Genomic DNA, 15,227 nt, shown 5'->3' on the forward strand with positions numbered 1-15,227 from the left:
TATGCTGGTGCAGAAATACAGAACGTCCAATGGGGTGTGACATTTACATGAAATTAGGGTAAACATTTGACATGCAGTGGCCTCTTTAGCGTGGGGTTTGCAAACCTTTTAGCAGCAGCTCAAATTTCTGTTTGCTGTTGGAAATATTGCTTTGGGAAATAATCTGGATCAGAGAAGTAAACTTTCTGTCAAGATAAGCTTTAGCATGGAGCCAAGTTTAAAAGAGGGAGGGGAAAACCTCCCTTGGTGGTTTATCTCATTATTATTAGTGTTCTTTAATATTTAGCAGGCTGTCTTGGCAAACCCAGACTGTCAGTGGAGGCACTGAAATACTGAGACAGATTCAGGTTTACTCCTGGGAGCGCACTTTACCTCGCATCTTGCAAAGAGAGTTGATAGTGCATGAGTTTCAAAGGGCTGGGTGTCGTTAAAAGAAACAAATCCTCTGGCATTCAATAGCTGTGGACTGCTCTTAGAATCATAGAGTCTTTAGGGTTGGAAATGACCTTAAGATTATTCAATTCTAACTCTCCTGCCATGGGCAGGGACGTCTCACACTAGACCATGTTGCCCAATGCTTATTCCAGCCTGGACCTGAGCACTGCCAGGGATGGAGCATTTACCACTTGCAGTTTAGTTTGGGATTTTCAGGGTTTTCCTCTTCCCCTTGCTTTTGATTTATTGTGCCTGTGGGGTTTTGGGAGTAAAAAATGGGAGAGGGGGGAGAAAAGGGTGAAAATTAGAGGGAAAATATATACTCTAAAAGATGCTCAGAAATTTGTTTTCACTTTGAGTCGGCTCCCCAGCTATTAGGAGAATGTTTGCTTATACCCTGTTGTAACCACTAGGGTACAGATGTGTTCTACTTCAGGGAGATTTGGAATATAAAATCTGTATTGCCTTCATTGGCTAAGCTCTTAAATCAATTGGACATGTCTATGTGTATTATTTTTATCTCAGATTTTACTGAAAATACAATTTTTAGTCCTCTCTCCGGTGTCGCGCTCTAGTTTGCTATTAGGAGAAAAGTAAGTAATGAAAAAGGCCAGAGCAAAGTTTGTAATAAATGAATGACCAGTCTTAGTGCCTATCCATGTCAAGCAGAGAAATCTGCTGTGCTAAAAGTGGGGATTCAGTGATTAAGTAGTTTTTGTACTTACCTATTACTGTTGAAATATTGGATCTGGTCTTTGTTAGCTCAGAAATGGGACCGAATTGGTCATGTTCCCACAGCACCCTTGTTGAAAGACATCTTTCTGGCAGAGGTTACTGTGTCTGGCGAGGATGTGAGGAACATGAGAGTAGTGCAATGGTTTAAAATAAAAAGTGCCTTAGCAGAATAGTAGGTGCTGTTTGCCAAGCACAGGCGCACATAACGTTATCCTTTAGCCACTGCCAATTATCTCTAATTTCTATAAGTGATGTACATATTTGGATTTTCAGGAAGAGGGGAAAAAGAGTCAAAGGTGAAAAGCTTGTCTGTATTTTTAACTGAATTTCTTCTCTTGTAATGCAAATCTGGGTACTTTGAACTCAAACTCCTTTCAGCGCAGCCTGTTACATTTGACTCTCTCACCCAACTATCACACCAGCAAAGGCAAGTAAGAACAGTAATTGCTTTAAGGGCTGAATAATTGTGTCTGAATGCCAACAAGTGACGTTATCTTTATAACAAAAAACAATTGCCCTATTCTCACGGAAATACAGATTTCGTTGCAAATATGTTCCCTTTAAAGCAGACACACTGCAATAAAATTACAGTGCTCTGCAGCATTCATCTGAGATCTTCACAGCCACCCACCCAATTACAAGTTGTGTCTTGCCAGCAGAAGATTGTTGCTTGGTTTCTGTAATATTTTTGTAGCCTTACTTTCCTCCACATAAGCTTAGAGGTAGACTGTGCTCACTCCTTTCCTTTCATCAGTTTCTTTTGCTGTAAAAATAATAATTGGCTAGGATGGGAAGTCTTTCACATGGCTCTAAATGTGATATTCTTTTATGTAGAATATCCTCTGAGTAGCTGTTTCTAATACCTTAATAGCTCTGGTTTATGTCAGTAATTACATGAAAGGTTAATCTTTAAATCACCAGCATTTCCTAAATTCCTAATCAACTTCATGCTTGGAAAAGAAGCCACATAAATGCTCAATTTGTTAATATTACACTGGGTTGAGCAGGTCAAGGAAAAATATAACCTTGGTGCATAATGATAAATTGAACACAGCAAAAATATCTCAGATCTGTTTGTCTTAATAGCTGTGAATACAAAAGCTGAATATGAGGGGGAATGAAGGTGGATATAATTAGCAGGAGAATCTGCTGTAGCTCAAGATCACTCTTCTCTCTAGAAGACGACTTCTTAAGCAATGGGGTTAAAAAAAAGAAAAGAGATATTTTGGGCACAAAAGTCTGATTTTCTGGAAAGTCTGCGATGAAATGTGACTAGGAGAGCTAAGAAGTCCAGCCAAAATTTAATGGGAGAGGCACAGTGCTGGACTTCAGCAAACATAATGATGGATGAGGGGGACATTGTGCTCCCAGAGAGCAGAAAGGTGGCAGAGGAAATGACAGGGCTGCGTGCGTGTGTGTTTGGGAAAGCATGTCCCCCTGCGCCTCTGTCAATGAGAGTCTGTGTGTGACTTTGAAAAGACAGGGAGAGATAGGGAAAGAGAGATGCTGGGTATCTTGCTTGAATCTCTGCTGTTGTCCTCGCCACAGTCTTAACGTGGGAGGTGAAGGCACTGAAAAAATCTCATTTTCCATTTGTGCACAGTGGTCCCCTTGCCTTCTCACCAGCTCTTATCTTCCCTTTCATCCTGTCCCTTCACCCCTTTCCTTTTCTCTTTCTTGCTTAACGAAGCTATTTGGTACTGTACCTTCCTGTCCAGAAACTGTTTCATCCCTGCTTGCAAAGTTTTTAAAAATGCTTTCTGCATCACCTTCAGTCCTCCTTTTTTCATCTGTGCTAGTCCTTTAGATTTACTAGCTTTAAACAAGAAAAGGAATCCTTTAAAAACCCAGTCTAGTTGCTGTTACCCCAGGTTTTTCTCTCATCTTTTGTCTCCTCTTTATTTCTCTTACTGTTATTACTGTGATTATTATTATAGCACTAGAAATAACCTTCCCGATTAAATGGTCCTACATATTTGCCATTCTGAATGCCATTGGAGAAGCTGGGGGAAGGGGAGGGCTATTCAAAGTGCTCTTTTGCTATTAATGCAGAATGAGACACAGAGAAGGAACAAATTGAGTCCATCTCAAAAGCAAATGAGGGGCTTTTTATCAGAACCAAGGAAAATGATCAGATAGACTCATTTTAAATGCCCTCCAATGTCTTAGCCATAAAAACATACAGAATATATTAAAGCATACAAAAATATCCTTAGGTATCCTTAATGATGTTTCTCTGGCAGACGTATGCAAGGCAGTTATGAATCAAGCGTGCAACTGCATCTTCAGACTGGTACATTATTGTTGTGCACATGGAGGAACAAGTCATACCCTTAGTCTAACCCTCTGCAGTATTCAAACAGCATGGTAAAGGAGGGAATTTGCAGCTTTAACACAGAATTTCTTTGTATTTTACATATTCAGACCAGAAACAGAATGTGGTACATTAGCATTGAACCTGTGCTTTCATATCACTTTTCTCTTTTTTAAAGTAGTACAGAAAGGAAGGAAAAAGACAGAAAGGAAAACAAATCATCCCTTATATACATCCAAAACATACACAGCAACAGTTCCTTCATCACAGGGCACACTGTGAGTGTGTATTGATGTTAGCAGCAAGAGATTGCATATTAGAGATCTATATCACTGCTAGTGTTAGCCATCCTCAAAAAAAAAAGTTCTTTTGCCTGCCTTTCACTCTCCCTTCTATGTTAAAAGACACTTGAACATAAAGAAAATCATATTAATTACCCAGTTATAAAAGGGAGATTAGTCCTATTAAGTGGAACATTAAAAGGGTAATATTTAAAATATTTTCCTTCCTTTGATATTCCCCAAGCATCTCCTGAACAAAACACTGTCACAACTAACCCCAAAAGCATCTTTTTTCTTCTTCCTTTTGATTTTGGAGCCGTTTCATAAGCCAGAATAAGGGCATCAAAATAGAGGGAATGACATATCTCTGGGCAGTTGATGAACATGAAATATGGAAGAATGAGTTAGGGAAAATTTGCCCCTGCAGTTGCTATAAATGCAATACAAATATAATTACTCTCTTATATACCAATGCAAGCAGCCTGGAGCAGGATGACTAACTGGATTTGCAATAGCTGGATTGAAATTAAATACTTGCTCTTTCATTTCTTTATTATCCACATGTATTTCATGTGAGCTTTCAGACTAGATGTGGATACAGTGTGGAATGCCTTCATGCCATGTAGTAGCAATGACAACTTTCCTTTCAACCGGTAAATATTCAGGGTCTCCAGATATCCTCTAGAGATCATTAGGGGGTTGTCTCTGTATGATACCTACCCTTAGAAAAGATTTCTGCATGAAGAGTTTGAAATACATGGTTTTCCGAAGTTAAATAAGTTCTGTGCTCTATATGGAGGATCCATCCATCATCCTGCTAAGGGTCGCAAGTCATTGGTGGTCATTACTTCTCTTCAGGAGAAATGGCAACAGGCAATACCAAAATCAGTCTCATTTAGGAAATCACTGCACCTTTAAAGAAAAATGTGCTGTTCAGTTTACTTGAGCTGTCAATTCAAGATGCGTGAAGCACAGAGGAGAATAAATTCCAAAGATGGAATTGCTCACGTCTTTGCAAATGTAGCTTGAGGTTGCTAACACCAATAAACAGCAGGAATAATTCCAGAGGGGTGCAATCACTAGTGTGTTTAAAATACAACCCACAAATCTGCGAAAAACACATAGAAATACAACCATGGGATGATTGTTGGTATCAGTCTTACATCAGATTTATAGGGTAAAACCATGATTCCTTATAGCAACAGGGGGTCAGAATGGAAGTAAAGATAATTCATATATTTTTATGACCATGGGCAGACAATATTTTAACAATCTCAGATGGTTTTGCAAGCTTCCTGGCAACTAGCTGTAACCAGTGCTTCGGGCTGCAGTGCTGCATGTTGATTTGAAGAACATGTAGTCCAAAGTTAGAGCCAATTTTTCACAGTTAAATTCTCTATTGATTTCAGAGAAGGGTTTAATGGCAAAAATGCATATAGTTTGGCCCTCGTTTAACATGGCATAATGTATTTGCTCTTAAAATATGAGCAGGCAGGCATCCCCCTGCTCATATTTTGTCAAAGAGACAAGGGGCTCTGTGCCTATTCTCTGTCCTCACTGGCAAGTTTGCACATGGACTCTCGACCCCTTGTTTCGGGATAGATCAGGTCTTTGTGGGTTTGAGGCATAAAACCAGAAATGTGCATTTGTTTTAAGAGACAAAAGCCTAGTTTTACCAGTGCCAGCTTGTTTCAAAGCTGTGGGTGAATTTTCACTGCCTTTAGTAAAAAAGCACTTGATTTTCATTGCATTTTCTTTGTAAAGGTCCTGTCCCAATGCATAATCTCATTGCTTTCACATATGACATTATAGTCTCTGTAAATACATATTTTGCTTAAGAGGCCATGATCATATTTAATATTAAACAGGTTGAGATGCAAAAATAGAGGAAAATAAATTCTGACTCCTTAAATATAGTGTCAGTCAGAAAAAAACATAAAATTCACTCTTTACGTTCAAAGCTGATGGCTAAAACCTGCTGTGCAGGGAAAAGAAATCATTTATTCTGTGCCTATTTTCTGCTTTCTAAGTCTGCTGTAGCCTTTTAAGAGTAGGTGGCACTTTGATGCTATAAAAAAGAAAAAACCTGTGAGAAATGAAAATACATGTTAGATTTCTGATTTTTCCCCTATTGGTGGTAACCTAAAGATAGAAAAATATGTGCAAAGCATAGAAATGTTACCCAATGCATTGCCCATAACATTTTATTAGCATGTAATACCATATGAAGAAAATTTCAAGATGCTCTGCCTCATGTTATAAAACTACCTCATCTTCATTAGTATGAGAGGAGTTGTTGAAAAGATCAATCAGTAGGTTGTTCACATATTAGAATGAAAAATCCAAAATACAAGGAAAGGAAGGCTTTATTTAAGGGCAGTCAGATAAAACAGCTCTGTGATTCCACATTATTAAATCACTGCTTATATCCATCAGTTCCATTCATCAGTCATTAGTAAGGAGATTTCGTATACTTTCAGCCTCTGCAGAGATTTTTAGAGTGGTTTTGTTAGTGAAGGCTGGTGGTGAAAATGAAGGACACGACATAGGCTTTGCTAGCAGTTTACTATAGGACCCAGAAGTATGCTCTAATAACTCTGTCTTACTCTGACAGTGTTAGAGCCAAGCTTTCACTCCTGAAAGACACATAGGTTTCACCACTGAGAACCAAATAGCTTTTCCTCTTCTCCATTCACCATGGCACCACAGTGCACAAAGCAAGGGTTTCTTTACTCTTAGCATATGTCAAAACAAGCATAGAAGTGGAAAATGCTAGTAAAAACCCTTGAATTTAGAAGTTTTTTGTCCTTTTTACTTTAAAGAAAAGTAGGCTGAGGACATTTTGGCAGTGATTTGGTCATTTTGGGTCTAGTTGGTTGTTTTATTTCAGTGAGACTCTTCAATGTAATCAGTTTTGATACAAAATACTTTCAGGGGTTTATGGATCTTACAGCAACAAACAAGTGAGCTGCACTTAAAAATCCTCAGAAATCCTGTCCTAGGGACACAGTCAAAACTTTAGCCTTTCTGAGGTGCACTGGCTCCTTGTTGTACTGACATCCAGTTACAGGTAGCACATTAACAAAAATATAATTCCAGTATCATGCTTCATATCTTCAGTAACATGATGTAAGTGAACGTGTGCTAATTACAGTGTGAAGCCATCTGGTTAATTTTAAGCTTTCTATTTTACGTGGCTTCTTTGCTCCTAAACTTTCATTTCAACACTCAGAATGAAGAGAAAAAGAGGTTAAACTGTTGCATTTTTTGTATACAGGGAACAAGTCATGTAATATACACCAGTCTGTAAAAACTGTAAATGCTATTTGTTTTTATTTTAAACAGTTTTCTTAGTTTACAAAAGATCAATAATTGGTACCTTTTTTACACTCTCAGATTCCTGAATATTGACAGATCTTCAAAGGGAGTTATTAGCATATGAAATCTTAAGATTGACTGTCCTGAAGGTTTTTAAGACACGATAAAGCTAAAATATCAAGTCTCTTAGACAGCCCCTCTTAACAATTTCGGCAGAGGAGCACATCAGAAATCACCAGCCAAGCACAGCAACCCCCCCCCCCTCGTGCCACCGTCTGCCTGCACGCTGTTATTTGGTTGCACAGTTTAAATCCCCAAGGAAAATCACACCTCACATTCCCTCGCTGGCTGCTGGTGACAGGAACAAGATCCATACTCATTAATGATCACCAGGGCTCCCTCAATGTGGTTGGGTTTGTAATCAACATAATACTCCTGGGCTGACATGGCAGCCATTTGATGCATGGTCTGTTTTTGCTTCTGCTTTCTGCGCTGTGTTATAAAGCACTGTCTTAGTTGCCTTAAGCTGGCTGGAAAGCACTTCCAGGAGACGTACAACACCAAAACCACGATGAGGAAGGAAAAAATCAGGGCCATGGTCCCCGTCACCACCTTATGAATCTGAACAGCGTTCTCCGAGTTCTCGCCGGGCATGGTGACGGTGATGGCGTATGTTGTCCAGTCCTCGTCGCCGTCCTGCACGTCGTATGTGGCAGTGGCCGAGCCATAGCTGAACGTTTGGTCGCTGTTGTTTGTTACCGGGGAGAGGGTGTTCACACTCGTCGGGTCTGTTGTGTCTTCACACAAGTGGAAGGCGTAGACAGCGTCCAAAACATCCTCACCCTGTGCGTACTCAGGGGTGGCACAAAGCAGGTTGCTGTCGTAGCGACCCTTGAAGCTGCTCAGCCAGGAGGCCAGGGCGCAAACGTTACGGCTGCAATCCCAAGCGTTTGCAGAAAGGCTGATGCTAGTGAGGGACTTCCAGGAGTCGAGGACTCGGGAGTCAATGTAGGTCAGTCGGTTGGAGTCCAGCTGCAGGGATTTGAGGTGAGGTACACTTTCAAAAACGTGAGGTTCGATGTATTCGATTTCATTGCCAGAGAGATCCAGTTTCTCGAGTTGCCATATCCAGTCCAAAGTGTTTACTACAATGGTAACTTTATTCCTTCGCAAGCAGAGAGACTGCAGGGAGATGAGCCTGGGAAAATGGGCTAAATTCACTTTCACCAAGTCATTGTGCTCGAGGTGCAGCTCAGTGAGTTTGAACAAGCCCGCAAAAGAGTTTCGAGCCAGGCTCTTTAACTGATTGTATCCTATGTCTAGAAACTTCAGGCTGCGACAGTCCTGAAATATTCTCACTGGCACGAACTTGATGGCGTTCGACCGCATGTGCAAAGTTGTGAGTTTTCTCAGCCCGTGGAACAGGTCAGGCTCCAAAGACTGTAGGTTGTTGTATGATAAATCCACACTGCGCAAGTTTGGCATGGGTCGGAAAGTGGTGTTGGGCAGTTGGGTTATTTTGTTGGAACTCAGGGTGAGCTCTTTAACTCGCCGCAATTTTTGAAAGGCATTCCCCTCCACTGAGCAAATGTGATTGTGATCCAGATAGAGCCACGTGAGCTGCATTAACCCTGTGAACTGTCCATCATGCAGCTCTGAAAGGCTGTTGTACCGCAGAGACAAGCCCATCATGCCCGACAGGTTGCGAGGCATCTCTGTAAGATTCAGTGATTCACAGTACAAAAGCCTGCCCTCACACCGACATAGCTGTGGACACCCACTATTCACAGCTGGAAGCATTTTAGAAAAGATACCCAGCGTACACAATATCAACCCCGGGGGCTTCCTCAGTAGCCAGTTTAAACAGAGACCAATAAGAAGGAAATCCATTAGCAAGAATATTTCCAAATATGCTTGAGAATGTCCATTGAATCTTTTTCAAATTCTACATCATATTTTATTTAAGGAAAAAAAAAAAAAAAGAAAAAGACAAAAATAAAAAATACAAACCCAGACCCCAAAACCGAGGCAGAAAACCAAAGCAAAACAGCAAACAGAGCAAACACAGAGGCAAATATTTCACTTTACAGCATGCAGGAGCTGTGCAGCATCAAAGTTCACAGACATTCAAAGGTAAAATGATAGTGATTTTGTTCATGTTAAATGCTGCGGCAAAGGAAAAAAAAAAATCTTTCTTCATGAAAGAATTTAATTAAAAAGTGTCTTACCCACCCTTTTCCAGAGAGTGACAACCTCCATTCAGTTGCTTCCTTTGTGTTTGGACTAATTATATGCAGAGCTAAAAAAGACCCCTCTGTGCTACAAATTCAGTCCCTTTCAATTTTGTGCAAGGCTGGCAAGCTCACAATGTCTCACTTTGCTTCTGCTCAAAGAGCGAAAGGCTTGTCCAGCTAGCTTTTTAGCTGACTCCTAGGACCTGCAAGTTTCAGAACTATGTACATGAGCTTGATCTTCTCCTTCTCCCTCTGTCCTTTTCTCTGCAGTTAACACTGTGGCGTGAAAAAAACTCCAAACTCTGTACTAACGACTCCACAGGATTTGTCAATCTGTTTAATGTCCATCATTTGCAACGACCATTGACCGGCACAACCTTTACTCCATAGAGAGATTACCATTCGTTCACTGACCGGCTAAGGGTAGCTTTATTTCCCATTCTTTGTTCGCTTTGCTTGTTAGGTGATGCTTAGAGCAGAGAGAGACAGCAAGAATCCCTTCCCTTCAGCTGAGCAGTATGTTGCTAGAGCATGCAGAGGCACCTAGTGTTCACTGAGTGTCGTAAGCTGCTCATGATTGTACGCCTGCACTGTGCATCTCAGACATGGGCAGATTGAAAAGGGGTGGGCATAAAACCAACACTGGAGCGAACCAGGAAAGTAATATATGCTCTTTGATGAAATGGAAAATACTTTAAGCCTATCTCGCCATTTCTCAAACAGGCACGCACACACAGCCGCACAAATCATCAAAAGCGAGGCAGTGCTAAGTAGGAAGCTTGAGAATTAGGATTCTTTTCGTTTTTTTCCTGCTTTTGTTTAAAGACTGAATTTATAAGCTATTAGCCGGGAGAGGGAGATACTCGGTTTCTTGGTTTGGGAAGGAATATGTAAAGCAGCATCTTTGGATTGCTTTTTCTCTCTAATTCTGATGATGAGATTTGCCTTTTGGAGTCTTGGGGTGGGAGAGTGCGGTCGATGGAGGGGTGTGGGGGGGGAAGAATGTGTTTTTCTTCTGACATTGTCTAATTAGAGCATGATTTGAAATTCTGTGCATTCTTTCTCATAGAAATGCAGCCAGAGCTCTACAAATAGGAATGTCTGGTTTCATATAAGCTTTAATTACGTTTGGTCTTTTTCCACCCTGCATATTTTGTGTGTGTTCAGCACATGCCTTTCCTAAAGGCTTTTTTTTTCTCTTGCAGTGTACGCTACGGCACGCTAAACTCTTAATTCTTGCAGCATAAAGATTACTGTGCCTTTAGAATAAGATCAGCGTATAGGTTACTCTGACCGTGTCGGCAGCATGCAAAGAAAGGGGTTTGAAACCCAATTAGTTCCTAAGTTCTGCAGATCGTGCTGGTTTTTGTTCTGTGTACCAAAAAAGATCCTTGCCTGGTAATTTGCAGTTCCTCATTATCTATGGGAAATGCATTGACAATGAGCTCTCTCTCTGTAATTTTGACTGACTGAAAAAAATCTATGATACTTCTGTCAGTAAAACGCTGGCCATCTTTTCCTCTTGTGAAATAGAGTCTAATGCCTGTGTGCTGGTGAATGTGATCAGAGCTGACAGCTCACAATTCTGCAGGAATTCGCTATGAAGAAGTTTCACATGGAAATACAAGTATTGCAGAGGATTGTGCTAATTTTAAGTCAGCATCGGTTGTGAAATGCTGGAGGCAGGGCAAAATCATGATAGTTGCTTTCTTGTTCACAATCATATTAATTTAAAAAGAAATCTATTTTGAAGCATCTGTTGCAGAGCTGTGAAACCCTAGAGCTGTTCCTTGTGTTTGAGTGTGGCTGGCTGCTGGGAGCGTGTGCTGCTCGAGATCAAGGGATGCAGTAATCTGATGCAGTAAAAGTTGCTTTAGAGAAGTTCTGGAAAACTTAAGCTCTCGGGCATAAAAACGTGTGAGGGAGATTGATTACAAATATATTTGCCAAAAATGTCTTTAAATAAGTTACAAATATAAACCATTTTGACTGTGGTTTCAGAACCTGGGAATCAATGTGCTTTTATGCTCCCCATTCAGTTTATTTACATTTTTCTGCTGTTCACAGCCCTTGCATTTTAGTGGTCTCAGAGCAAAAATGTGATGCTTTAATAGTTTATGAACCTGGTATATGTGTTAGCATTCAGGCAGGAAAGCTGAATATGGGTTTCCTCTCCCACGATCGTGCTGTTTTATTCAAAGCAGCCTGTTTATGCAAGTGTCCACTGGTTGCAGTACGCCTTAATTCTGTTTCTCAGTACACAAAAACAAGAAGGAAAGCAATGAGAGAACCAAGGGAAAGAGCACTGAAGCAGACAAGACTAAAAATCCTTTTCCAATAATATATTCCAAATTGCATTTCTGAATATTTTGATGCAATTAACAGGAGAAAAGAAAGAAAAAGATTACTTGAACTTTACAAACATCAAAAAAACCTTCAAAGTGATAAGGTTGTATCCCTTAAGGGACTGCAATCCTGCAAGCCTTCATGGGGAGGTCTTAATGCCTTCTCCCATACAACAATCTGAAGAGAGATCTGCAACAGCAGCCCTAAAATATTCAACTATATATTCAAGGAAAGCTGACATTTTTTGCAAATCAGGGGATGATAATGATTGCTTAGTTACATCTAAATGCTATGTATAAAATGAAGAATGAAACTCTTTGATGCATCACTCTGAAGAGCTGAATACCTTTTTTTTTCACTGCTTCTTCTTGCTATCACCTGGGATACAGCTTGGATCCTAACCAATCTGCCTATTCCCACACTAGCATATAATCCATTATCATTTGGTTTCCAGAGGGAGAAATTAGAGCAGACAGTAGCAAACCTATATAGTATCAGCTGTAAGACTGACAATCAGAATTAGGGACCTAGAATTAATGACCCTAAGCATGTCTCGAAGCTCTGTCAGAGGTCTATTGCATGATGACTCTGCTTTTCTTTTTCCAAACTCTGTAGAAAAGATTCCAGGTAGTCTTGAAATGAGAGACCTCAAGATGTGTTTGAGGCTGTGATGTTGAGGCTGTGATGTTGAGGCAGAGTAGTGACCAACTTGAAGAACTGTGGGACATGGATCTGCAAAGACAACCTTGGGTCAATAAAAGTCTTAGCCCTGAAATATCTTTGTACATTTGGTTTTCTTTTATACTTTTGAAATATGCTCTTTTTTTTTTTTTTTTTTTTTTGCAATAAAACTAGGAATCCACTTTGAACGTGATTGTAATGCAAAGGACTTAATTTCCACTGTCTGAGCTGTTATCACAGCTAAACTGTTAGGTTTACACATTTTCTGAAGTTTCAAAGCCTCTGGCAAATCTCTATAAATTAGCAGATTTAAATTAGCTTTATTAAATGTGCTATTATAAAACATTTTAAGTAGTGCAGCCTAAGTTTATATGTGTTTAAGGGAGATTGATTAAATCAATGAAAAAGTAGGTTAGAGAAGAACAATAGGAGTAAAGTTTTAGAAAGTTTAGCTGGGAAGCTATTTCTTGTAGTCATGACAAGTGTAATTCCCTGGCAACACCTGCAGTGAATGTCAAAATTGTTCAGGTTGAAAAAGGAAAGCATTTTTCCAAGGTATTTAGACTACACAGTTCTAATGTTGTGTTCAGGCTACTGTCATGTATCATTTAAGTAGCCTCAGAATCATTTCCTTCTTACTAATTCCTTGTATTGACTGTCATTACCTAGTTTGTGCCTACCTGCCTGGGTGTTCCATCCAATACAGATGAGGTTGGGATACGGTGAATAAGATCTGAATCTGGCCACTAATGTCTAACTATGCATATGTGCATTGTTCAATAAATTAACCAGCAACACATAAAAAGACAAAACAGCATATTAAATACTGAGTATATTTCTTCCCTCTGGTATTTTCTGAGTGGTTTCTATCAGTATAATAAAAAGTGGGGCTTTTAGTGGTGATTTTAATTTCCTCTCATGAATGGACAGACTCAAACCTTGATCTTACATGGTAGTCTTTAATTTTCAAGTGCACCGAACCATGGCATTTTGTATAAAGGAAAAATTTAAAAACAGAAAAGGGAAGGAAAAAACATGACTCAAAGTAAAGCAAATTAAATCTGTTTTTCTCTGGTACTTACAGCTTGGTCATCCCTAACATTTGGCCAGCTGCCCCTTCTGTGTTGAATTTAGGGTTTCATCTGATAAGGAGTCCATCACCTATGTAACATGTCTCTCTTAGTAAATGTAAAAATGCACTATATTATGCAAGCTTTGACTGAAATATTCCTGGTGTCTCCAAGTGTCCAAGTGATAACTGCCATTCAATTCTTGTAATGCAGAACAGACACATTGGATTTGTTACTACCTTGGCATAACAGATACTCTTATGTAAATCACCTTATTGTTTTTGACAACGTGATAGACACTTTTCTGCCTCATTGCAGTCATTCCATTCTCATCTTCAGCCACATTCAATAGCATGTAGTCATGTATAGCTCTGCAAAGTCACTCACAGAAGAAACCTATGTGCAGAATTGTCAATGCAGTGTAGAAATGTTAATGTTTAGGAAAACGTATCAGTGGTAAGATGAAGTGTCTCTCTCCTCTGTTCATTACTGATGGACTACTTGAATAAACTGAAGAGTTACTGGCTCTCTTAAAGTATTTGTGAAATTGCCTATGGATTTCTGGACATGCTGTCTAAGCTCTAGACAGTATTAGTGTTTGTGAATGTCCAGCTATAATGGAAAAATGACAAGAAGTAAAAGTGATCCTTTTGTGATTCATCAACACGCTGCTGAAGCATCCTGATTAAGCAAAGACTAGTATGTGACAGTCAAGTTACTGGATTGTTGGAACTCCTGGTTTATAAGAAGGATGGAAATTTAAAGCTTGGTTTTAAATTAACTCTCAGTAATTTGTATCTCTAAAAATGTCTTGGGAGTCTTGTGGGGAGCATGTGCAGAGTGCAATGATTAGCAACTGTAAAAGTTTTAGTTAGTCATATTTAATTGGAAATGGATTCGTTCCCCCTCCAGAAATGCTAAGCTAGACGCTCCAGAAAGTTTTGTCTCAAGACATTCCCAGGCATTTCTGGAAGTGCCAGCAAATGAACTCTAATTGATTTCCAATTATCTTGAGAGCAAAGAGGGCCACAGCTTATTCATACACTTAAATAGGTCTACTTTTCCCTCTTTTGTCAGTGATAGTTTATCTGTAAAGATTGTTTTTCGTAAGCTATAGTGCTAAATGGTCTTTTATTTGTGTTTTAAGACTCCTTTTCACTGAAAGGATTCTGTTCTTACATGGTTGTATCTAATCCAAGATGAATATTGACACCATTGCAGCTCTTATTGGTTGGTTGGTTGATCCTAGTGTATTTACTCAGATTCATCAAGCCTGAGAGAGGTTGGATGATGATTTAACAATGAATACACTACAAAGTGACAGAATATTAGGGCTGGTTAGGACTGTGAAAAATCCCCCCCTGTAGCCAAACTGGTTATGGCCCTAAACCCATCATGTGTCCATGACTTACTGGGATTTTATGTTCTTCCCCAGAAGAACTTGTGTTGCTCAGAAAGTTGCCAAGCCTAACGTGGGGATGGAGGTATAACCATGCCAGCAAACTCCTGCTGTAGAGAAGTCATTCTTATTACTTTGGGATAGCCATCCTGATGTAAAAGAATTCCTTCTTTTTATCAAGGACATAACTTTAGTGGCAAGAAACACTTTGGGATTTCAAGGTGCAGGAAGTAGACAGAATTGAGAGGAATTTATGAAATCAGTTATTAAAAGCTGGGATGAACAAGTTAAAAGCTGTTCCTGGCAGTCTCCTGGAAAGTTTTTTTACAAATGGATGAACTGCTCTTGGAAAATTTTCCCAGAGCAGAAAATCTGTTCTCTTCAGTATTAGGCAATCAGTTGTTCTTAATCCGT

General features: G+C 39.6%; 2 protein-coding genes across 4 annotated transcripts in view; one reads left to right on the forward strand and one right to left on the reverse strand.

Annotated features, from left to right (window-relative positions):
• Nucleotides 1-15,227, forward strand: part of CTNNA2 (catenin alpha 2) — a gene marked incomplete at both ends in the record, with an annotated part of 463,369 nt that overhangs the window by 292,013 nt on the left and 156,129 nt on the right. The gene's annotated exons all lie outside the window — the stretch shown is intronic.
• Nucleotides 7,408-9,748, reverse strand: LRRTM1 (leucine rich repeat transmembrane neuronal 1; the record flags this gene model as incomplete). Its single annotated transcript, XM_080629675.1, has 1 exon — nucleotides 7,408-9,748. The coding sequence occupies exon 1, from the start codon at nucleotides 8,971-8,973 to the stop codon at nucleotides 7,408-7,410; it is 1,566 nt and encodes a 521-aa protein (XP_080485801.1). The 5' UTR covers nucleotides 8,974-9,748.

The sequence above is a fragment of the Psittacula echo genome, assembly GCF_963264785.1.
Source record: "Psittacula echo genome assembly, chromosome: 1".
Taxonomy (NCBI): Eukaryota; Metazoa; Chordata; class Aves; order Psittaciformes; family Psittacidae; genus Psittacula; species Psittacula echo.